The following is a 23,156-nucleotide window of genomic DNA, read 5'->3' as shown; positions in this document are numbered from 1 at the left end:
CAAATCTCTGCCTCAGTTAAATTATAAATTACACTATGTATCTTTGATCTTTGGTGTCACACCCTAATGTGCCAAGGTCTGTTGTATATAAACAAATATCATGAGTAATCAAGAAAATCAACATGCTGTCATATATTTAGGTGACCTCTCACAGGTTGCTTTGTTTTCTTCCATTGCTTCTCATAGCCAAATATTGTGCAGCTTCGTGACAGACTTTACAGAGCACAAGGAGAGCCTGTACCAGGGCAGGAATCGCCGAAAGTTCCCTATGAGAGGCAGCAGCTGCCCAAGGGCAGGCCTGGACCAATTGCTGGCCACACACAGATGCCAAGAGTTCCAACTCAGCAATATTATCCCCATGTGAGTGATATGGTACAGACTGAGTAAGAACATTTAATGTATTTCTATTCAAATTGCCTGGTGGTTTTACTTTGTTGGTAAGAGACCATGTCTGCTATGATAAAGCTAGACGACGTACTATTTTAATAGTTACACTTTTTATATTCTTCAAAGTGGTACTTAAGATCTGTTTTTCAAAGTCATCCCTTTAATCTGGTCAAATAGATTATATTTTAGATATAAATTAATTTAAGCTCTCAAGAGAGATTTCTCCATCATTCAAACTTCCCTTACACGTGTACATCTATCTGTTCTTGAAACTTCTACCATTTGATTCATGTAACAAACTGTAAGTAAGCAAAACGGCAGGAACAATTTTGTGGGTGATTTGGTTAATTTTGTAAGATACTTTTAGAAATTAATGTTTTTGATTTTTTTTTTGAGTATTCTTTTCTGAATTATTAGTGTAGGTTTACTGTGTCTTCTATATCTGCACGGTAAAGAGTATTGAGAATACAAACATTTTGGGGGGACAACTTGGATATTAGAGGAAAGTGAATGAGCAAAGGTTTATGAAGTTGTAGGTCACGGGGAATGTGAAGATGATTAAATAATTTTTATTAATTTATGTATTAAATTAAAATTACCAAACGTTTAGTGGCATAAAATGTGGCCCTTACTGTTTTTTACTGTTTCACATAGAAACATATTTCTAGACCAGCAGATGACCCTCGTGTTCTTAAAGGAAAAGTATATTTTTATAAGTAATAAATGGTCTTGATTGAAAACCAAGGTAGCAGGTACTCTGCTCATTTTAAAATAGAACAAATTGCTGATAGAATTGACAGGGTCTTTCTTACATTTCATTGTAGCAAAGTAAATATAAACTCATGAATAACTGGAAAAAAAAATTAAATCATGCTTTTTTTGTCTATTATACTTTTGGTTAGTCCTTAATCAGGATAGATTACATTTGAACATAACTATCTAGAGTACTCTCTGTTTTGTTTTGTTTTTTCATTCCTTTGGCAAATATTTATTGAGAGCCTATTGTAAGTGCCTGTCTTGATTACCTTTTTGGGGCATATTGGTAAACAAAACAGTAAATTCCCCACTCTTGCAGAGATTAAACTAGACTTGGAAAGTCTAAGACATAGGTAGGGCAGATCAGGGGATGGCTGGGAAAACAGGTGGAGTGGTCAAGCAGCCAACCAGAGTTTGAAGGCAGAGAACTTGAAGTGTTCAGCCTTCTGTGGCTAATCAGCAGTGTGGGACTAGAACTCCCAAGCACCTTGAGTTGGACCACACTGTCTCTCAGGGAACCGAAGTAGTAAGGCGTTCTCTGCGCTGGGAGAAGAGAGTATTTACTCTTTACGTCCTTGGGTTTATCTGTCTTTCTGGGAAAACATGAAACAACAGAAGACTTTAGTTTTACTTTGACTTAGCAGTCTCATACTTTAAAACAAGAAAAACAAATTCAACCGTAAATTAAGTAGTGATTTTCTTAATTAAAGCTTATGCTGTGCTGAATGAGAATGACTTGTGATTTTGAAGGAATGTTTGCAGGCAGGACTAAAGAGACAAAAGGGAGGCCAGATTCGCTCGTCCACTTCCACTTCGACGAGCACATCTTTGCTGTTGTTTATGTATTAGAGTTTCTACAAAGATTTACTTCACAAAAAAGATTTTGATGGCTTTAAAAAAAAAAAAATTTGAAAACCTCTGGACTCCAGGGTTAGCAACATGGTGGAGTGTAGCAGATGCTGGCGTGGGAAGCAGGAGACCTGGAATCAATCCTAGCTCTTTTACCAGTGAGTTGGAGGGACCTCAGGAAACCCCTTCATTCCTTTGGGCCTTGGGTTTCTCAGTGGTCAAGAGTGGGGATGAGACTAGATGTTCTTTAATATTCTTTGTATGACTCTAAGCCTCATATGGGATAAATTTGATTTTTGTGGCTCTAATGAAATCCAGAAAAGGAAATTTACAGCAATGTGTTTACAGATCTAATACTAGCATGAATACTATTAATGCTTCAAAATCATTTTTTTACTCAATTACCTTTTTTTCTCAGAATGTCGTCTTTCCTTCCCTACGTACAGGACCTAGCTTTCCCCCCTTATTCTTGACACTTGAATGGCATTGTTCTTTGTGCTTTGATTTAGGTTTTCATATTGATTTTTCTGTTGCCTCCCTTCTCCTGTTTTGTTGTGAATGTGTGTTTTTCTTTTGGAATCCCAGCTACCTTGAAAGCAATTGCCTGACTAGGCTGTCTTGCTGCTCTTTTTGCCTTGCGTATGTATGGCTATTAATGCCTTTGGGGTTTTTTTCTTCTTTTAACATTTTCATTTTTTATTTTCTGTGATTGGTGTTTCTTTGTTCAATTCAGGTTAGAATTGCCCCTACTGTCACTACCTGGAGTAACAAAACTCCTACCGCCCTTCCCAGCCATCCACCTGCAGCCTGTCCCTCTGACACACAGGTATATCCTTCATTATTCCTCTTTGAGCAGAACTCTGCTCACCTAAATATATATAGTTATATACTCTCTACCCTGCCTTTCTCAAGTTCCCCACCCCCATCTGTTTGCCTCCTTACTGCATTTCAATGCTTTCAGGATGCAAGAAGCAGTTTTTAGCACAGTTAATTTATTTTCTTTTCCTTCTCTCCTCCTTTGCTGTTTTACATTGACTTGAGCTAGAAGAACATCAGCCAAGGTTCTAACAATGGTTTAAATCTGATTTCACTGAAGATTTTCCTTTTCTTTCTTTCCTTTTTTTTTCCTCCTAAGCATTGCAGAAATTGAAGAGAAGCAAACTTCCCTTATGGCATTTATACTTACATTTCCCAAGTGTGGAGTAGTGGATGGAATTTAGTAGAGATGGAAAACCCTGGTGACTTAACTATAAATATCATTGATACTACTTTATGAGGCTATTAGCATTTGTTGTCATTCATTGCAGTTATTACTTTGAACCTGTCTGATCGTTGATAAATCACTCAGAATGTGTTGCTCAGAAAATGTGCTTTGAAGAAGACAGAATCTGCAAAATGCAATGTTTCTTACATAATAAAGTTTTTTTGTTGTAGTTTTTTAATAGACTTCTATGTCGGGGATTATAAATCCATTGGGTAAGATTCTTGGTTCCAAATGTAATCCTCCTTTTACCATATTCTCATTTCCTAGGGAGAAAATCCTCCACCTCCAGGTTTCTTAATGCATGGAAATGTTAACCCAAATGTTGCCGCAGCTCAGCTTCCCCCTGCTCCAGGTCATATGCACTCCCAGGTGCCACCTTATCCACAGCCACAGCGTAAGTAGTGTAACCCTGAAGTCCTTTCACAGCAGCATGTCTCATCTAATGTAGCAACTATTTACTCTGAAGCTCCAAAGTCATGATCAAATCAATTTTAACAAATAAGGAACAAACTACTATGTGCAGGGCTCGAGTCCTTGCTGTAGAGAAACATGGTTTCCCTAGGAAGCATCCTGAATCAACATGCTAGCAAACAGCTCCTGTGTCAGAACACTTGGCTCTTGTTCCTAAGACCTATTAAAGAGAGTCAGTTGTCCCATGATTTGGTATAAAAGATAGAATTTTAGAAATTATTTGGTACATATCCTTTTTCTTCAGGCAAGACGGCATAAACCATTTTTGGAAAAATGGTTCCAAGGGACATTTGTTATTATTGTTTTCCATTTATTTTATTTTTTTAAGAAATAGGCTTTATTTTTTTTGAGCCATTTAAGTTTTATATAGCAAAATTGAGTGGAAAGTACAGAAAGTTCCAATATACCTGCACCCCATGTAAACCTCCCCCACTGTCAGCATCCTGTACTACAGTGGTCACGAGTCAGTGAGCTTACAGTGATGCGTCAGCATCAACCAAAGTCCACACTTTACTCCAGGGTTCTCGCTTAGTGGTGTACCTTCTGTGAGTTTTGACAAATGTATAATAATGACATAGATCCACCATTGGCTTTTGTTTTCTTCAGAAAATATTTGCACTTGGAAAGTAAAATATCACCACTATTTTAAAATTTAAATGGAGAGCAAAAAAATAAAATCTCAAATGGGAAGATATGATTAAACAACTATTACAAAAGCAAGAGGCTACTACCTAGTAAAAACTAATCTGAATGCGCATGTTCTGTGCTAAAATGGATGTTCTTACTTAACACGAATACAAATTTGGTACAACTTTTCACTCAGTTGCTCAGTGTGAAAGTACTGTCTTCTGAGTAGAACAGTAAAGTTCTACTAGATTTAGGTTCACTCTGTAGCAGTTCATGCCTACCCTAGTCACACAAAATGTGACGGTATTAAGATTGCTAATCTGAGTTCAGGTCTTTGCATTAAAATATTAGTTGGCTGCCTGATTGCTTACTAACCAACTACGTACAATATACGAAATATCACATAGTAATTGTTTTGTCAGGGATCTTAGAGTTGGCCATTAATTTGGAACTGTACTCATACTCAGAATTTGGGTAGCTGATGATTTTACTAGACATTAGAGAAGATATTTGATCCATAACAGTAGTGCTCGCTTTGCAGTCCTTATGGTGGGGGAGATCCTGTGTTGCCACCAAATTCCCTGTAAATCTTATGGTAAAGGATGTGGAATTCCTTCATGGTTCCATCTGGTGGTTAGTCTATCTCACTGCAGTCTTTTCACAGGAACAGGAAGTCTCAGAAAAGGGACAGTCTTTTAAAAAATATTTTATTACTTTTTTTAACTTTTCAATTAGAGTAGACATACAATATTGTATTAGTTTCAAGTATACAACAGAGTGATTAGACATTTATGTATACATCTTACGAAGTGATCTGCCCTGGAAAGTCTAATACAGAAAAGGGTCAGTCTTGCAATTTTTAGATCTGATGATTGAAAGATTTTCATAGCCCACAGCAATCTGGAGATGGCAGGTTTCCAATATGGGATCCAATGACTTTTAGTATATTTATGCCATCTGAGATATCAAAAGCATAGCATATTATACCTGAAACAAAAAAACAAAAACAAAGGGAACAGTTTCTCGAGTCGTATAGATCTTGGCTTGAAACCCAGATCTTTCTCCTTCCAATTATGTGACTTTGAGGAATTTACACCTTTGAGCCTCCGAAGTTGCCCTCGGTGATCTCTGTTTTCTGGTTTTTGTACCCTTGTGTCCCCTCCCCTGATGGGTATTGGTCTGTCTGACCAACAGAATGTGGCGGATGTGATGGCATGTAACCTTCAAGATTAAATTATGAAAGACTGCAAAAAAAAAAAAAAAGCATAGCATATTATAAATGGTCATGTGTGGTTGTAATTTACTGTTAAAAGAAGGATAAAAACAGGTTCCATAGACTGAGATAATTTGGTTTTCTGTTGCTAAATAAACTTGTAACTAATTAAAATTTCTGTTTCTTCTTCTTGATGTAGCTTATCAACCAACCCAGCAGTATGTCTTCGGAACAGGGGGGTCATCAACATATCAACCTCAGCAGCCTGTTGCTCCTTCTGCTTCAAACGCTTACCCTAACAATCCTTACATATCTTCTGCTCCTTCCTATTCTGGGCAGTCTCAGCTTTACACAGCACAGCACCAGGTCTCTCCACCTACCTCCAGCCCTACTGCTTCTTTTCCCCCTCCCCCTTCCTCTGGAGCATCCTTCCAGCATGGCGGACCGGGAGCTCCACCATCTTCAGCTTATGCACTGACTCCTGGAACAACAGGTACACTGCCTGCTGCCAGTGAGCTGCCTGCGTCCCAAAGAACAGGTCTGAGCTTGAAAGGGATTTGGTTTGGCTCCCTCCTTTATTGTTTTCATGAACACATGGGTGGATGGAGGGGAATTATTTCTAACTGTTTGTATACTGGGTATTGTGAGGTGTTGATTGAATTTTCATAACAAATTCTAAAACTATTTTTAAAAGTGTGATTCTCCCATAATGAACTTTAGTTGCTAAATGAGGAAAGCTGTAGAGCTAAAAAGAATAAGAGTGTATAATCTGCATTGAAGTTCAAGGAAGTGGTAAGAAATTAATTGGCAAGATAAGTGGTGATTGGAAGCAGATTTAATCGACACCAATTTCTTTACTAGAGCAAAACTATGCTCTGTTTTTACTGAGAAGTTTTTAATTTTTAAAGTTATTTGTGCCTTAAACTCATTCACGGAGATTAAACAGTACAGGGTCTTAGTGAGGTTTTACAAATTTTATAATTATATTTATTTGTAAAGGTGAAGAGGGATCTTGATTTGCTTATCTAAAGGAAAAAAGAGAGAGCACAACTGACAGACTCCCTAATACAGTAGAAAGTCAGTGTACTGTAGTATACTGGTTCTCCATTAGAGCAGTACCATCCTCTCAAACATTTTATTTCTAGGTGGTTTTTTTGAGTGTGTGTGTTGGGTGGGGGTCTGGTAGTGTAGTTGTTTCTGAAATTTTCTAATTAAAGTCATAATTAAAAATTATTTTTATGGTGAAATATACGTTTTATAAATTTTTTATTTCTCATGTTACAGTTAGAACATTATATTAACTTTTTATGGTTAGGTTATATTATCTGATTTTCATTTTGGGATAATAAAATGGGCCTCAAAAACATGTGCTGTGTAAAGGGATCAATGAATCAGGGTTAACCACTAGCATAGTGGTTAAGAATGCAGGTTTTGAAATTAGCTTCCTGGGTTTGTATCCCAGCTTCACTACTTTCTAGTTATGTAACTTTAAGTAAGTTTCTTAATTTCTTTAAGCTTCGGTTTCCTCAAAATAATAATAGCACCTACTCATAAGCTTATGAAGAAGATTGAATGCATTAATACATTAAAAGCATTTAGGGACAATGACTGCAAAATTAGCTGTGATTACACAAAACCTCACTTAAAATTAGAGTTCTATGCATTTTGGTATTTGAAAACATTTTCTTTTGGATTATAACTGATGACTTTGAACTAGATGGACTAAAGGATGAGTGATTCTTGCTTTGCTCCTAATACTGAAGTTGCTCCTGGGGAGCCCAGTATATGTTTTTCTCCTTTTATGTGCTAAGCAATAGCTTTAATTGCTAAAAACACTTATTAAAAAATAGGATCTATTAAGAAAATATTCTTTCTAATAAAATCTTATGGATCCAGAAGTATACACATATCTCCTCCTCTCTTTGATATGTAATATTGAAGTCTAAAGTACCAAAAATCATACACACACATACACACACACACACACACACACACGCACAATATGTGTCATCCTTTACTGCACAAATAAAATTTCTGCCATTTTCAATACAGATACTTCAATAGGTTGCTATTTTAGAGAGGAGTGCTAATTAAATTATAGAGTTTAAAAAAATTACCTTTTAAAACCTGGGTGAAGACAGTCTCAACATTATTTCAGTGAACAGTTGGGTACTAGAGTTTGTGACTGAAAGATGGGTTCGAGTAAATCCCCACTTAAAAGGTAGTACAGGGAAGTAGGGAAGTGAATTATCATTTATTGGACATGTACCAGCACTTGATAAATTTTTTTTATATAATTCTCACAGCCATGAGAAATAAAAAATAATTATTTTTTTAAAAATTTACGTGAGGAAACTTGAATTTCCCAGGAGTTATGTTATGTTCTCATGATTGCACTGTGATAGTCTCCAAGTTGAGATATAAACCCAGGTCTCTCAGTCTTCAATTCAAACCCTGTGTTCATTATTCTTTACCATAGAGTATAGCCCTGGTGTGATAGAAATAGCTATCAGTGTTGGAATTAGAAAAATCATTTAGCAACACTGTTTTAGGCATTTTTTACTTCATCATCTAAGTTAAATAGTTGCATGGATATCTTTTTCTTAAGCAAAAGTGCATTTGGCTATGAGATTAAAGTCTTTGCTTATATACAAAGTAACAGAATGTTCTAACCTGGCTGAGAAACAGAGTGACTAATAGGAAGAAGAAGCCAAACAAACTTTTTCAATAGTCAGCATGCACTAAGCTAGCTGCTTTGTTACCTCTTGCATGTTAATAGTTTCCTATATTTTAATTAACAGTTACAGCTTTATCATATTTTTTGATTTCCTAAAAATTTTGCTAAGGTTATACAAGTAATTATGACTGAAAATTTTATCTTTGTTTTAATGTATCTTATATCCTATCATGGTTCCCTATAGAATTTGGAAATTCAGCTTGTCCAGTGGGTGATTCTTGACAGACAGTAGGATTTTCAAGCCCTCTGACTATTAGGGAACCACAAAATTGTGTGCCCACGCTCAGAGAAACTAATGTTACAATCATTAAAACATTCATTCAGTAAAATTTTTTTTTAATTCAGTAAATTCTTAATGAGTATCTATCTGTTCAGTCTATAATCACAATTATTCCAGGCAGAGGTAGGGAGGCAGAAAAGGACAGTACATTTCTAGTAAACAGCACATAGTTTTGTTATAAGTTAGAACATAAATTTTGTAGTTGGGTCAAATTTTGGAAAGCCTAAATGCCAAGGCAAGAATTTTACACTCATACAATAAACAGAAAAGTTCTAGTGAAGGGATTTGGACTGCTCAGAGCCATGGTTGAATTGGTACTTGAGGGAGGTTAGTCGGGGAGTGGTCCTACAAAACAAGACTGGGTAGCATGGCAGAATCAGAGATAAGGAAAGCAGGCTCTCTCCCAGTTCTGGGTATAATGTGTTAACAGCCTGAGTTAGGATAGTGAAACATTGGTTCACTGGTGGCAGCACAGAAAGCAGGAAGTTTTCCATGTTCTGTCTAGAATAAGTAGGATACTGATAGTTTTTTCTGTCTTTGTGTCCCTGATTTAATGTGTGCTTGTTACTAAGGGTGAGCACTTTCAAATAGAATTTTGAAAGAATTTTACTCAAAAAAAAAAAATTGTTTTCTGATAAAACGACCTTCAAGCTGTCATGAAGCTATCTTTGAGTGAACATTACTGATTTTGTTAAATAATGGAAAATTTAATTTAGGTATATAGTCTTGTGCTTCTTTGCAAAGAAGAGTCTTGAAGGGGCATAATGTTGCATATTTTCATAAAACAGTATACTGAAAAAATTTAATTTTCAGAAGTATTTCTTAGTCAAATTATAAAGGCCTGGTTTTAAGTGAAAGAAAGGCGCATGATAGCCTTCCTTACTTTTTTGGGGAAAGTTCTGTTTTATGTCAATGGAGATAACCTTAAAGATGTGTGTCTTTATAAATTTTAATTTTGTCACCTTTTTTTTAAATGTGACATGCTAGGCGTGTAGGGGGAAGGAGATGTATATTGTTGACAAGGATGCTCTATTCGCTTCATCTCAAATTATCTTCTAGCCAAAAGTCTCTATATCATCAGCGCTAATATTTCGTGAGTCCACTGAAAAGTATCTTAGCCAATACATAGATCCTTGGATGGTTTCCGGTTCCACTTGTGTATGTATGACCGAGCTGTTCCCTCTTTCTTCCCCAAAGAACTGTGAAGGACTAATCCCTACATTAACATGGATAGGCGTCTCCATATCCAGCAACATGACATATTCAGTTTTTAAATTTCCCTTGATTTTTATTAATTTCTCCCTGTAGGATTTTGTAAGACTCCAAATAGTATAAAATAAGAATAAAGTTATAATTCTACCACCCAAATATAACCACTAATAATTTAGATTTATTTATTCCCTTCATAAACCTATAAGCATACATATATGTATGTTTTATGTGTGCATGTAATAAAACTTTTAAATATGGTTAAAATATACATAACATGCAATTTACCATTTTAATAATTTTTAAGGGTATAGTTTGTAACAGTAAGTACATTCACGTTGTACAGTCATTACTGCTATCTGTCTCCAGAACTTTTTCATCATCCTATAGTGAAACTACAACTGCCCCCTCCCCTGGCCTCTGGTAACCACTTTCTGTCTCCATGTATCTGACTACTCCAGGTACCTTATATAAATAGACTCATAAAATATTTGTCCTTTTGTAATTGGCTGTTTTCACTGTCTTCAAGATTCATCCATATTGTAGCACGTATCAGAATGTCTTTCCTTTTTAAGGCTGAATAATATTTCATTGTATGTGTATACCACATTTTGTTTATCCATTTATCTGCATATGAGCATTTTGGCTATTGTGAATAATGCTGGTATGAACATGTATATACAAATACATGTTCAAGTTGCTGCTTTCAGTTTTTGGGGGCATAAAACCAGAAGTGGAATTGCTGGATCAAATTGTAATTTAATGTTTCAGTTTTTGAGGAACCACCATACTGTTTTCCCACAATGGCTGCACCAATTTATGTTGCCACCAGCAGTGCACAGGAGTTCCAGTTTCTCCACATTCCCACCAACATTGTTGTTTTCTTTTTTTGTTTTGATTTCTGTCCGTGGGTGAAGTAGTACCGTGTTTCCCCGAAAATAAGACGTAGCAGGACCATCAGCTCTAATGCATCTTTTGGAGCAAAAATTAACATAAGACCTTGTATTATTTTATATTATATTATATTATATTATATTATATTATATTATATTATATTATATTATATTATATTTAAAAACCCGGTCTTATATTAATTTTTGCTCCAAAAGACGCATTAGAGCTGATGGTCCAGCTAGGTCATATTTTCGGGGGGATCACAGTAGTTTGTGAAATCAGGGAACCCTTTCAGGCTTAAGTCACCATGCGAGGTTAGAGGAAAAACTGCTCTCATCTGCTGATTTTGCCTCTCATTGGGCAGAGATGGAGGACATATTGTTGGGACTACTTCTTACAAAAGAGAGTCAAGGCCAAACTATTTTCAGTACTTTTAGGTTTGCAATATATCCACCCCTCTGCCCAGAAGCTGAAGTCTGGTGCTAAAGAATACATTAGTAGCTGCCAATCAGGTCAGTCCTCTGTTGTAATGCACACGTGACTCCCAGAGATTTTTTAACTACAGTGCTATGAGGTCATAACTTGCAGGGGGAGTTAGGTTGTGAGGTCATCATTTAAGGCAAAAATAGGAAATCACTTATAGTGAATTATCTTTTCAGCACTCCTTTCTTCAGTTAAGCTCTTGATGGAGAAGTTGGTTTGTATTTAGGAGCCATATTGGATAGAAAAGCATCTATCATCAACTCCATACAGTGAGATATCAAGCTATGAGATTACCTCTCCCACCTCACAGATTTCTCTGAGGCACATGCTTCTTGAGTGGAGTTCAAATTGAACAGAATTCACTGATATAATTGCTCTATTGTCTTGGTTCCTCTCTCCCCAAATGAAGATAGTTAAATTCCTAAGTTATATCTGTGTGCACACGATGTACCTTCATCCACGCTTTTGATTTGAAGTTGGGCCTGGCCCAGAATATCTGACAATTTTGGAATTGCTGTGTTAGTTTTCAGCCTTCTCTCCTCTTGTCCACTGCCACAAACCAGTTCTGTTAAGAGAAGTAGTGCTATCTGGAAGACTTGTGCTAAACAGTCTGCAAGTCCATATGTTCTTACAGAAAAGACCACCTGAAGTGGTTACATATTTACTGGACCAGTTCTCGCATGTAATCATATTCATGAGGTGGCCCCAGAAATTACAGTTTCTCCAGAATGCAGACATTTGGGGCCTCCCAAATCCAGCAGTGGGATGGTACCATCTTAAGATTGTCTGACATGTTGATCTTTAACAAGTGCAGTGCTGAAGTCTGCAGGCCAGTGTAGAAAGCCTCCCATTTCACTGTAAATCTTTACTACTAAATCTACTACTAAGAAGGGTTTTGACCAGCAGCATTGGCATTACCTGCAAGCAGGCTCCACAATATATGAATGTCAATCTGAATTTTAACAAAATCTTCAGCTGATTTAGATTCACAGCTTTAAACAACACTAAAATGGACACATTAGTTATAATATGTTAGGAAGTGCTCTCCCCCCAGAGATATTTCTGAGCTTCATTGACCAATTAGGAAAAAAATCCATGCAAACAATTGGGGGAAAATTATTTTAGATAGGAAAGAACAAAATTTTAAAAGAGGCAGCTAGCACAGTAAGAAAAAAAGTGATGTTTAAGAGTAATTGGAACTCACACAACTTAAATGAATTTGCTTTACCCCAAAATTGAATACTTTCTTTATTAGATAAGACATTTCACGTGACTTGATTAAACAGTAAGTTTTATTCTCTTATAAAATTAGTTCTTTCTAGGAGTTGATAGAGGGAGAAGAAACAATTACAAAATGAAAAGTAGACTTTACAATGTCTTTTATAATACCGTTTAAGTGACTTTTACATTTTGTCTACAGAAAATGAGTCTATGCGAGACCAGGCACCTATATTGGAAGGTGAATTGGTTATAAAATATACCTGTGGAAATCTCTGAATCATTGAATGTAATTAATGATTGGACATTCACAATAATGCATGTAAACTTCAAAGCTGATAATATCCTAAATCTGATCGGTATCAATTTTTTATTTGGCTTCTTAATGAATCAGATATTAGAACTGATTGAATTAATATGGTGACACAAATAGCTTTAAATCACAAAAGTCGGCTATTTCATACAGACATAAAGACAACGACTATACCAAGATAGTGTTAGATATGAATAAGATTAGAAGGTGATGGGAGAGATTTGAATGATTAATCAATGTATGGCTAGAACTTTAAGAATTTGCTAAGCAGATAGCAGCATGTGGCTTAATATTTTGTGATTAGTTTTTGAGTGTTTTGAGGCTCATTTGGCATTCTGTCTTCCAGTAAACTTATAGAAAATTAATTCTATCTTTAAAATCAAGGCAAATCGTACATGCTGGTTCTGAGAAGATCTTTAAAAAAAAATTCTGTGACATTATGTATGAATCACAGGTTCTTCGGTTTGCTCAGCAATTTTGTGATTTAATATCATGGATATCAATGAAACAAAAGGTGAAATACTGAAAGGATATTTAATTGAAAGAGGAATGATTTTTTTTTGTCTTTACATATACACATACACAAAACTCAGTGAATTCTAACATGCTTATATTGTGATTTAAAAATTATCCTATCTATTTCTGGCATATTTTATTCCTTTTTTCTTTAAAGATACCGGCATGAGAGTACTAAGTGAGTTCTGCTACTTATGTTCATTTCTCACTTTGAGATGACAGGGTGTTTATTTAGAGGAAATTTACTAAAGTTGATAGTTTAATTTTACATTTGCTGCCATCCTGGAATTTGTTTTGTAGCATTAAAAAATCTTATCATTAATATTTGAATTCCCTTTTCTACTGTGTAAGTAATTCCTAAGGTTTACATGTCAATAAAACATTAAACTAAAGATGATGAAAATTACTGGTGTTGTGTAGTTGGGCTCTGCTTTCTTTAACTTTTGTTTCTACCATGTGGATGATTTGCTTATGTTGAATTTCCCTCTTGGGAAATAGATGATTACTTTTATTCTTTTTTGTATGTTGTCTATCAGAGCCTTTTTAAAAGTAGACTCAAGTGATTTATTCTTTCTTTATTAGGAGAGAACTGTTAACAGATCTTGAAGGCTAGATACCAACATAGACAGAAAGACGTGATCACTATCCTTAAAGTTAGCACAGCTCTTTCACTTTAATATCAAGGTATCTTGCCTACTAAGTCAAGGCCTTGTGATTATTAGAGGTAATGAGTGAGAATCCAGGACTACATAGTGGTCACCCACACCTCAGCTGGTAAAACTTTTGTGATAGTTATCTCAGGGCTAAGGCAGAATTTGAAGGTACTCTGTGATGGATACAATTTAGTTTTAGTCTTTTCAGGATTCTAAAGGAAAATGCCCTCTGTTTTCTGTTATAGGTCCTCAGAATGGTTGGAATGATCCTCCAGCTTTGAACAGAGTACCCAAGAAGAAGAAGGTACTAGAAAAAGATGTCCATCCAGTTGCCTACAAATGTTCTGTTAATCATGTAGCCACCTGGAACATACCACACTGCACTTTTAAAGGCAAAGCTTACTGACTGATATATTTAAAGTGTATTTCAACTTAACATCAAATTCCCAACAGATATCTTTCAGAGAGTAGGAAACTCAAAGAGTAGCCTTCTCAAATGAATTTTTCTTTAGGAGTTACTTTGGTTTTGGGGTTCCAACAGTAATCATGAATTTGGTAATTATATTTTGGACTATTTTTGTCGATCACATATAATATGAATGAAGAAATAGCCTTGTAGCTGAACATTGTTTAGATTTCAGTAACTATTGAGAGCTGTTACAGCACAAGATAAGATTCTTCTTTCCTTTTTTCTCCCCAAGCCATTTTGTACTTTTTTTTTTTTACTCCTAGTGCTTTCCTTCCCCCAAATATAGTAATGAGAGGCTGTAACCTAAAATTGGCAGACACTAAATGAGCAATAAAACCCAAAATTTAAGTTAGTAATAATCAGAAACTTAATCTACTACTTGAAGTGTGATTGACAGGTAGTATCTACTTAGTGATCTAGCTAGGAAAAGGGTATTACATCATGATCGTATTGAACACACAAACACACATTTGGAATGTCTGATTTTAGTCTTGCTAGATATAATTCTCCAGACTTTGACATCCTGTTTCAAAAACACCCTGGTGTTGCTCCTCATTATGAGAGTAAGTGTGGAAGAAAACGGGGAAACTGACAAGTCTGGGTTTGAGCTCTCCACCCCTTAGCCAGATTAGCTTTAGTTTTATGTTTTACTCTAGAATCCTGCATAACATTTCATTTGAAAAGTATTCTACCAGTATTAAAAAAGAAATTTGTAACCATGGAGTAGTCTAACTTCCTTACGTAAGCTGAGGAAATGTTGCTATCGTTTTTTTCTAACTCTTGTTCCGTTTTATTACCATCTTTGAAAAGATGCCTGAAAACTTTATGCCTCCTGTTCCTATCACATCGCCAATCATGAACCCCTTGGGTGACCCCCAGTCACAGATGCTGCAGCAACAACCTTCAGCTCCAGTACCACTGCCAAGCCAAGCGTCATTCCCACAGCCACATCTTCCAGGTGGCCAGCCCGCCTTCCACGGCATACAGCAACCCCTTGGTCAACCAGGCATGCCATCATCTTTCTCAAAGCCCAATATCGAGGGTGCCCCAGGGGCTCCTATTGGAAATACCATCCAGGTAACCGTAAATCTGTGGAAGTGCAATGGGGAGATGGCTCCATTTCAGTAAATTCTTTTGACTGTATTAACTTCTTTGGTTATACCTTAATTAATGAACATCCAGATTTGTTTTCGATTTAGACAAACTGAATAAAAAGTAACCCTTTTTTAAAGATTGATCATGTATGCATATTATTTTTCAATAATATTACATGGGCATATACAGACTTCCTAGAAGGTGCTTATATATTGGCTACTATATGTTTACAATAGCTTGGCAACTGCAGTATTTCATTTGACCTAATCAGTGGCCACAATTTAAGATCAGTTGAATCCAGTATTTGCTTCCAAGGTTGCTAAGCAGAAGCTGTTTCCAAAGGCTTTTCCCTTTAAACTGTAAAATAAAAATGTAATATGTTTTATCTTTTCTTGTGTACCTAGAAGGGCTAATAATATAGAGCCCTATCTTCAGATGGAGATATAAATTTGTATTTGCTTTTTACTTGGAGACTTAGTTGGCAGGGTTCTAGATAATGAAAAATCTGTTACATTTCCATGTAACTGACTTAGATACACCAAGATAAACATTTTTATCTATTCATGAAAAATAAAGAGCTTGGTACAAAGTTTAACATAAGGTGAAACAAATTCCTGCCCATGTATAAAACTAATTCTTCTGATTTTGTTTTTGACTCGTTGAACTCAAATTTGTAACAGTTGTATATCTATCACAAGAGTATGCTTTGTTCTTAAGAGATAGTTCTGCCTAAAAGACTTCTAAATACTAAGTTGCATTATAAAAACCAGTGTTTTGATGGAGGTGGGAGGACTTGCTTCTTTCCACAAGAATATAAATTATAAAGATGTATTGTTGATTTTTTTTTATGATTACAGGTCTATGTTAGTTTGGGAAGCTACCCAGCCATTCACTTTTGTTAAAACCTGGGTGCTCATGCTATACTCCTTTAGACCAGAACCTCAGTTACCAGTGAAAGAGAGCTGTATAGATGTATGTGTTCCACCAGGCCATAATATTCAGCTGCCTGCCTACTTGAATGTCTCTAAGGCACCTCACAATCAACATGTCCAAACCTAATTCTTAGCCTTCCTCCCAAATCTAGTCAGTCTTCTTTTGGTGTTTCCTGTTTCAGTGAGTGGCACCTATTCAATCCAGCCAAAACCCTGGGGACATCTTTATACTTTTTCCTTTAACTTCTTTTTCAAGTCTATACCCAAGTCTTGTTGCTATTACTTTAAAATCTCTCTCAAATCCCTTCTTCTCTGTGTTTCCAGTCTGGTCCATGCTCCGTTCATCTCCAGTCTACAGCAGTGCAGGAGCCTCTAATTGGTCTGCCAGCATCTACTTTGATCCATCTGTAATCTGGTCTTGTCTCCTCTTTACTTAAAACATTACAGCTTCCCACTGTTCTCAGGAAAACACCAGAATATTTCACATTGTCTGGAAGGCCTCCTCACACTCTCCTGCTCTCTGTCTGCTCCAGTCACACTGGCCTCCTTTTAGTCCTCTTGTATCATGATCTTCCCTTTGTACGTGTTCTTCCTCCATCTGGAATGCTTTTCCTTCCCATTTTAACTGGTGAAGTCCTACTTACCCTTCCGATATAATTTCCTGAAGGCAGCCTTTCCCTCAGTTACATCGTCTTTCGGTTCCACTGATGTTAACTTGCCACAGTTGCTATTTTACATACATTTATGCCATTTTTAAACTTTCTTTCCATTAGCCTGTAAAGTCCCTGAGGGCAGAGATAATTTCTGTATTGACAGACCAGTACATACCAGTGCCTGGCCCATAATTGCCTAATATTTTTTGAATGAATGAACTAATAAATCAAAACTTTAAAAATGTAAACATTCCTTCTTTGTTTTTCCATCTTTACACTCAGTAACATTATGGTTTCTTCTGTCCTAACCTTTGATGTAATCTTGCAGTTTGATAATAGCCCAGTTAACAATTTCCAAGAGTAAAGAATAGAAGAATGCCAGGAGAGACAAAAATGAGCCGATAAGCAGAACAAGCAGGCACTCTGACAGCCGACTTTATAAATGTCTTGTTCTTTTTATTTCCTAGCGGCACAGGTCTACTTCCCATCAGTTGTATACAGTAGTGATCGACGTATGTTCCATAATTAATTAAATACTTTATATCCAGTCCTGTCATTGAGAATCAAAGCTGTAGGAGGAGTACCTGTACCTTTTATTGGATATCTGATTTTCATTTTTACTTAAGTGATTGCACGTGTTTATTTTACATTTGGTTTTGAATAGCCTGTCTACAAGGTCAGTGGTTTCTCTCTATCACAGAGTTTCAGGGCTTAGTGTATTAGGTAGCTTCTCGTCATTTCTGCTCATTTTGTGGTATTGTTTCTTCCAGCACGTGCAGTCTTTGCCAACAGAAAAAATCACCAAGAAACCTATTCCAGACGAGCACCTCATTCTAAAGACCACATTTGAGGACCTTATCCAGCGCTGTTTCTCTTCAGCCACAGATCCTGTATGTATCTGTTCTCGTATTTTGCTTAATTAAAATAATGCTTTACGAAGTCTATAATTATTGCTTGAAGTCTTACAAGATATATTTTAAAGTTTGTACAAAAGTAATCAAGCTAGTGCTTAATATGGTTTGCTTTACATATTAAAATGTAATTACTTTTTACATATATATTTATTTAATCCTCACAACAACCCCCATGGTAGGTAGATTTGTCATCTTTATTTTACAGATGAGGAAATTAAGGCAAAGCATTTAAGTAACACCCAAGGTCAGAGGCAGCATTCAAACCCAGTCTGGCTCCAGAATTATGCTGTCAACCACTGTGTGCACTTCTCATCAGCAAACCTCATGTTTGGCACATTAAACAGAACAGAATGGTGGCATGCAAAACAACCCGACTCTGGGTTTTTCTCTGAACTCACATCAAAACTATTACAGATAATCTTATACGTAACTTTGCAAAGATCTTAAAAATAGTTAAATGTTTTAGATGTTGGTTGGAGTCATAATCATAGTTAAAGCAACTGATTTTACTAGTTTACTTAGAGGATGTCTGTGTATTGGCAACGACAAAAACTCCACAAAGTCAGTTTTGTTTTAGATGAAATTTCGGTTTCTGCCAGCAAATGTTGAATAGACTTATTTAGCCACTGGCCACTTGTCTGCTTGAAAAACAGCTTCTGGAATTTGTTGTTTTATCAACATTGAGTATTAGTCTGTTCAGCCTTCCACTGTTCTTTTGGAAAGCGATTCCCTGTACTGAAAGTGTCCTGAAAGCAGAGAGGCAGGGAAAGGTTAACATAAACCTTAGCGCCTGACATTCTGGGAGTGATGGAAAGACCAAGCTATTATAGGACAGAGCAGATGAAGCTGATAGCCAGGTAAACACATCTCGCAGTCTTTAAATAGGCCACAGTCATTCAAAAATAGAGGAGTTCCAATAAAAATGTGGGGAAACTCCAGTCCTCCTTCACGCATGAGGCAGTACAGAGAGCTTGGGAGTACACAGAACTCATTGCCCAGCTCAGTAAATTTTTGTTGAGTTTAACCTCCTCTAGGTCACCGTACTGTCTTCTTTCTGGGTCCACAGGAGCCCTGGGCAGCAGAGAACCCCAAAAGACAAACTGTTCCTCTAATTCCTGTAATTAGTTGCGAGGGAGGTTATTATATTCTCTCTCGCTTGCTCAGCTGCCCCTACCCCTTTGGGGTAGGGCTCCTGTGGGTAGCTTTGAACAGGGACTGTAAAGATTCCCTTCCACGTAAGTCCATTTTAATCAATAGTTGGAATCATTTTTATAGTATTCCTATTTTCACTTTAATTATGTCTAAACGACACAAAGTAATCTTGCAGCACAACTTAGTTTGTAATGGTATCCTTGATGGCTTTCTCTCTTCCTTGCTCCTCTTCTGACACACTGGCATTTCTTCCTCAGATGTGCCAAGAACACGTCAGCATCAGGGGCTTGTCCTTGCTGCCCCTTCTGCCTGGCACTCTTCCTGACATAACTGCATTGCTCACTCCTCACTTGCTCCAGGCTTCTGCTCACATGTCCCATTAGCCATCAGGCCTGTCCTTACCGCCCGCCACTCCCAACACCTTTAGTCCCTTACCCTGTTAACTTTCCTTCCTGGCACTCATCACCGTCTGACATAGAACGTATTGTTGTTTGGTGTCTTTTTCCTACCCAGTGGAATATGAGCTCTGTGGGACACAAGACTGTGTCCCCAGCGTGGCACTTAGTAGGCACTCAGCAAATAGTGAAGAATATTGGCACTTCTAAAGCTGTTGCATCATGTAGATCATCACGTTAATCACATTGTGATTTTAATCCTTTAGTTTGGGTTTTAGAATAGTTTTCTCTCACTCTATGTAGTATGAGGATGGGGCTGGGGAGGACATCCTTGATTTAAGAACTCATGTTACTTCTTCCCTGTTAGTAGTCTTGAGTCACCAGAAGATAGTTTTCTTTTTTTCTGGGTGTTTTAAAGGTTCGGAAAAAAGCAGGATTAAACACACTAAATGACCAAGTGTGTAAGTAATATTTTTGACAGGATTAAAGGTTAAAAAGGATTCCAGTTCACCTACACGTTTGCCTTCCAGCACCCATAATGTATCATGACTGTACTTAGATGTTCCTTCCTGTAGCACCCTGACCCCTTGCTGCCAGATGGCCCTGCCTGTGGCCTGTGGATGTAGTGCGCCTGTACACGCTCACACCTTGTCACGTGAGTTGGCAGTCCACGTGAAGTCCCACCAGTACTACATTTGCACACCAGAAGGAAGAGTCTTGTCTTCTTGCCTTCCCCCCATTGATAGATTCCTGATCTCTGTCCTAATAATCTGTTCAAGTTTCTCGGCCATAGTTGCCTCCATTTCTTTATACGGTGAACCGGTTCAACATCATGAGTGTAAGGTCAGTGAAAGGAGATAAGGCAGATTCTTTGGATAAAAGTTCATGTTCACATATAACTTACCTGTTTTCCCTCTCCTGCAGCAAACCAAGAGGAAGCTAGATGATGCCAGCAAACGCTTGGAGTTTCTGTATGATAAACTTAGGGAACAGACAGTAAGTTCGTGGGGTAAAAAAAAGGTTTTATGATAAACATTTGTTCCTAGTTTTTAGTGAAATAAGCATTTCATCAGCACTCGAGTATACTGAGCTTGGGGTCAGAACTCGCATGACAGTGATAGAATGGGCTTTGCTTTAACTGAATCTTAAATTTCATTCATTCGGGATGAAGGGACAGTGCAGAGCGTGAAAGAGAGAAATTTTAACAGAAATTTTAACCCTTTTTGTAACAGAATAGAAATACAAATTGGCTTCTGTTGGCCCTAAGGTAACTGGCCTTCTGTTTATTTTATATGTCCCTTGAATTAAGAAATCAAAGTGGGAAGACATTTTGTTTTCCAGAGACCAAATCTATAATCTTTCTCACAGTCTAAGATATCTGACCCTTTTCTTGTAGCACATCTGTTAGACAAAGGCAAAGCCAAGTATAGCCACGAGGTAAGCCAGTTAATGTGCTGTAACTGAGGATAGGCAGCAGGAGTGGATCCACTGGCTTCTGTTCCTTTGTCCCCACGTCTCCATTCCTTTCTACAATACTTTTTGCTTTGTTAATGAAACTAGGATAGGAGAGAAAAAAAGAACTGGGACTTATTTATATTTTTGCATTTCAGAGTTCCTCTTCCTCATTCCCCACCTCAATCCCATCAGATAAAAACAACCATTTATCTACCTCATGAGAACCAAAATAAAAACCGTTGCTATAAAAGTGGAAGTGGTGTAGTCCATGGACTGCTCCAAAATAAAGTCTTCCATCAAAAATGTGGACATGTAAGCCATGTAATGACATGGAAAACAACTATAGGTTTTATGGTTTTAAGAGATGACAGGATTATTAAAAAACAGACCAATTTGAGTATATGATGAGGGCTGTTGCCCTACTAATGGAAGTAGACCAAAAGTTCAGGATCTCTATTATAGACAAGTTCTAAATAAATTGGGTCCTTATTTTAAGGTGTCATAATTAAGAATCTTTAAGCTCTTTCACGTGCATAGGAAAATTTTTAAAAGGAATGAGGCTGTAGCTAAAATAATTGAAGGATTGAAGCTCTTAAGTGGAGAGAGATGTTAGCATTTCAGTGTTGGGGAGGAAATCTGGCTTCTTTCCTATAAGAAAATATACCTGGCTTGTCATACATGTTTAATTCATAAATGATTTCCTTATATATCATTTTTTTACGGTTCTGTTTTGTAGCTTAAGTGTTGCTTGGTCTAAACTATTTCTAGAAATGCTAAATAATTTATACATTTTTTATAGTATTTATTTCACACTCCTTTTAAATATTTGAGGTTTAATGTTCATAGAGGGTATCATGGGGAATTCTCCATAATTTAATTCTTTCTCTTGATTCAACCTTTATTTCAGCTTTCACCCACCATCATCAACGGTTTACACAACATTGCAAGGAGCATCGAAATGCGTAACTACTCAGAAGGACTGAACATCCATACCCACATAGTGAGCACCAGCAACTTCAGCGAGACCTCCGCTTTCATGCCCGTTCTCAAAGTTGTTCTCACCCAGGCCAATAAGCTGGGTGTCTAAAAGGGCAGCGTCACTGTCAGCCACACTGACATGTTCCCAAAGAAACACATTTAAAAAAATGATACGATATGGACCAGTCCTCATTAGCATGTTTCCATAGCAGCCAGTCAAGAGCATTTGCACTATTTCTGCACATATACTCGTCTTAGAACTGCTCCAAACCCTGGTGCTTTCTTTTGTTTTAATCTTTTATTGCCAGTGATGATTTTCCTATTCTGCAAATAGTGTATTTCCTGGATTACACAGAGTATGTTTTTCTGAAGTATTCTGATAAAATGTGGTTTTTAAAACCTTAGTGTACTTTTTGGAAAAGGAGCATCTGGTTATGCTTAAAGCTGAGCTAAAACTTTTTCCATGTCTTCCCCTCTTCCTCCACGTCAATCAGATTAAAGTGTGTAATCCTGTTTTAAGTGTATGTAGTCTTTTCTTTAAACAGCTGCTCACAGTTTAGTTTAGTCTCTTTTTGTGTGTGTGTCTTTGGCTTCACTCTGGTTCCGAACAAATAATTAAATCCAGAGGCTGCTATATAGATTTAGCAAATATTAATGAAAAGTGGGATCATTAGCTTTAAGTATCTATAGGAAAAGATAGCATTTTCATTCTGTAGAGTGCATTGAACTTTATTAATAAATGTTTTTAATATTCTGTTTGAATTAAAGATTGAATTGTCTCCATTTTATAAAAATTCATTTAGCCATTTTCAAAAAGTTATCTATAGCTCTGAGGTTTAAGTTCAGAAAGAAAACTTATTTCTGTCAGCCTCCTGAATCAAAGCCAGATATTTTTTCAGCAAGTTTTTCTGTCAAGTGACTTTATTATAATGTCTTAAGAACTGTGTGGTAAATAAAAGATAATGGTCCTCCGAGAATCTTGAGGAAAATCAGATACTAATAATTTTTCATTGTCTATTCAATTTTACCTAAGTGAGTTGGAAAACTAGAAAATAAATCCTGTGATTATTGTGGAGATAGAGGTGCTGTTTGTAGGAATAAGAGGAGTTTGTCAGGTTTTTCGGTAGCCTGAGGGGAACAGTTTGCAAGATCCTCTCAATTTCCTTTGTTGGGATTCCCACCAAATAAAACCCCTCTTTTAAAAATTAACCAACTCAGTTTTTAGGTCAGAATAGTTTTATAA

The 23,156-nt window shown here is 36.7% G+C and overlaps 1 protein-coding gene across 15 annotated transcripts in view; it reads left to right on the top strand.

The window, feature by feature from the left end:
- Positions 1-22,597, top strand: part of SEC31A (SEC31 homolog A, COPII coat complex component) — a 63,596-nt gene extending 40,999 nt beyond the window's left edge. For 5 of the 15 annotated variants that reach the window (XM_033105490.1, XM_033105484.1, XM_033105485.1 and 2 more), the window contains 10 exons: positions 187-360; positions 2,726-2,818; positions 3,524-3,650; positions 5,767-6,105; positions 12,591-12,629; positions 14,116-14,174; positions 15,150-15,416; positions 17,790-17,909; positions 20,405-20,476; positions 21,843-22,426. In XM_033105490.1, coding sequence (XP_032961381.1) covers positions 187-360; positions 2,726-2,818; positions 3,524-3,650; positions 5,767-6,105; positions 12,591-12,629; positions 14,116-14,174; positions 15,150-15,416; positions 17,790-17,909; positions 20,405-20,476; positions 21,843-22,022 — 1,470 coding nt within the window. In that variant the 3' untranslated portion in view covers positions 22,023-22,426. Of the gene's footprint in view, positions 1-186; positions 361-2,725; positions 2,819-3,523; positions 3,651-5,766; positions 6,106-12,590; positions 12,630-14,115; positions 14,175-15,149; positions 15,417-17,789; positions 17,910-20,404; positions 20,477-21,842 lie in introns of all 15 variants that reach the window. The other 10 variants (XM_033105496.1, XM_033105495.1, XM_033105489.1 and 7 more) reach the window with 9 other exon arrangements.
- Positions 22,598-23,156: the final 559 nt, after the last annotated feature.

The sequence above is a fragment of the Rhinolophus ferrumequinum genome, chromosome 5, assembly GCF_004115265.2.
Source record: "Rhinolophus ferrumequinum isolate MPI-CBG mRhiFer1 chromosome 5, mRhiFer1_v1.p, whole genome shotgun sequence".
In the NCBI taxonomy this organism is placed as follows: domain Eukaryota; kingdom Metazoa; phylum Chordata; class Mammalia; order Chiroptera; family Rhinolophidae; genus Rhinolophus; species Rhinolophus ferrumequinum.
The sequence above is the reverse complement of the archived record's forward strand: the minus strand, read 5'-3'. Positions and strand labels throughout refer to the sequence as shown.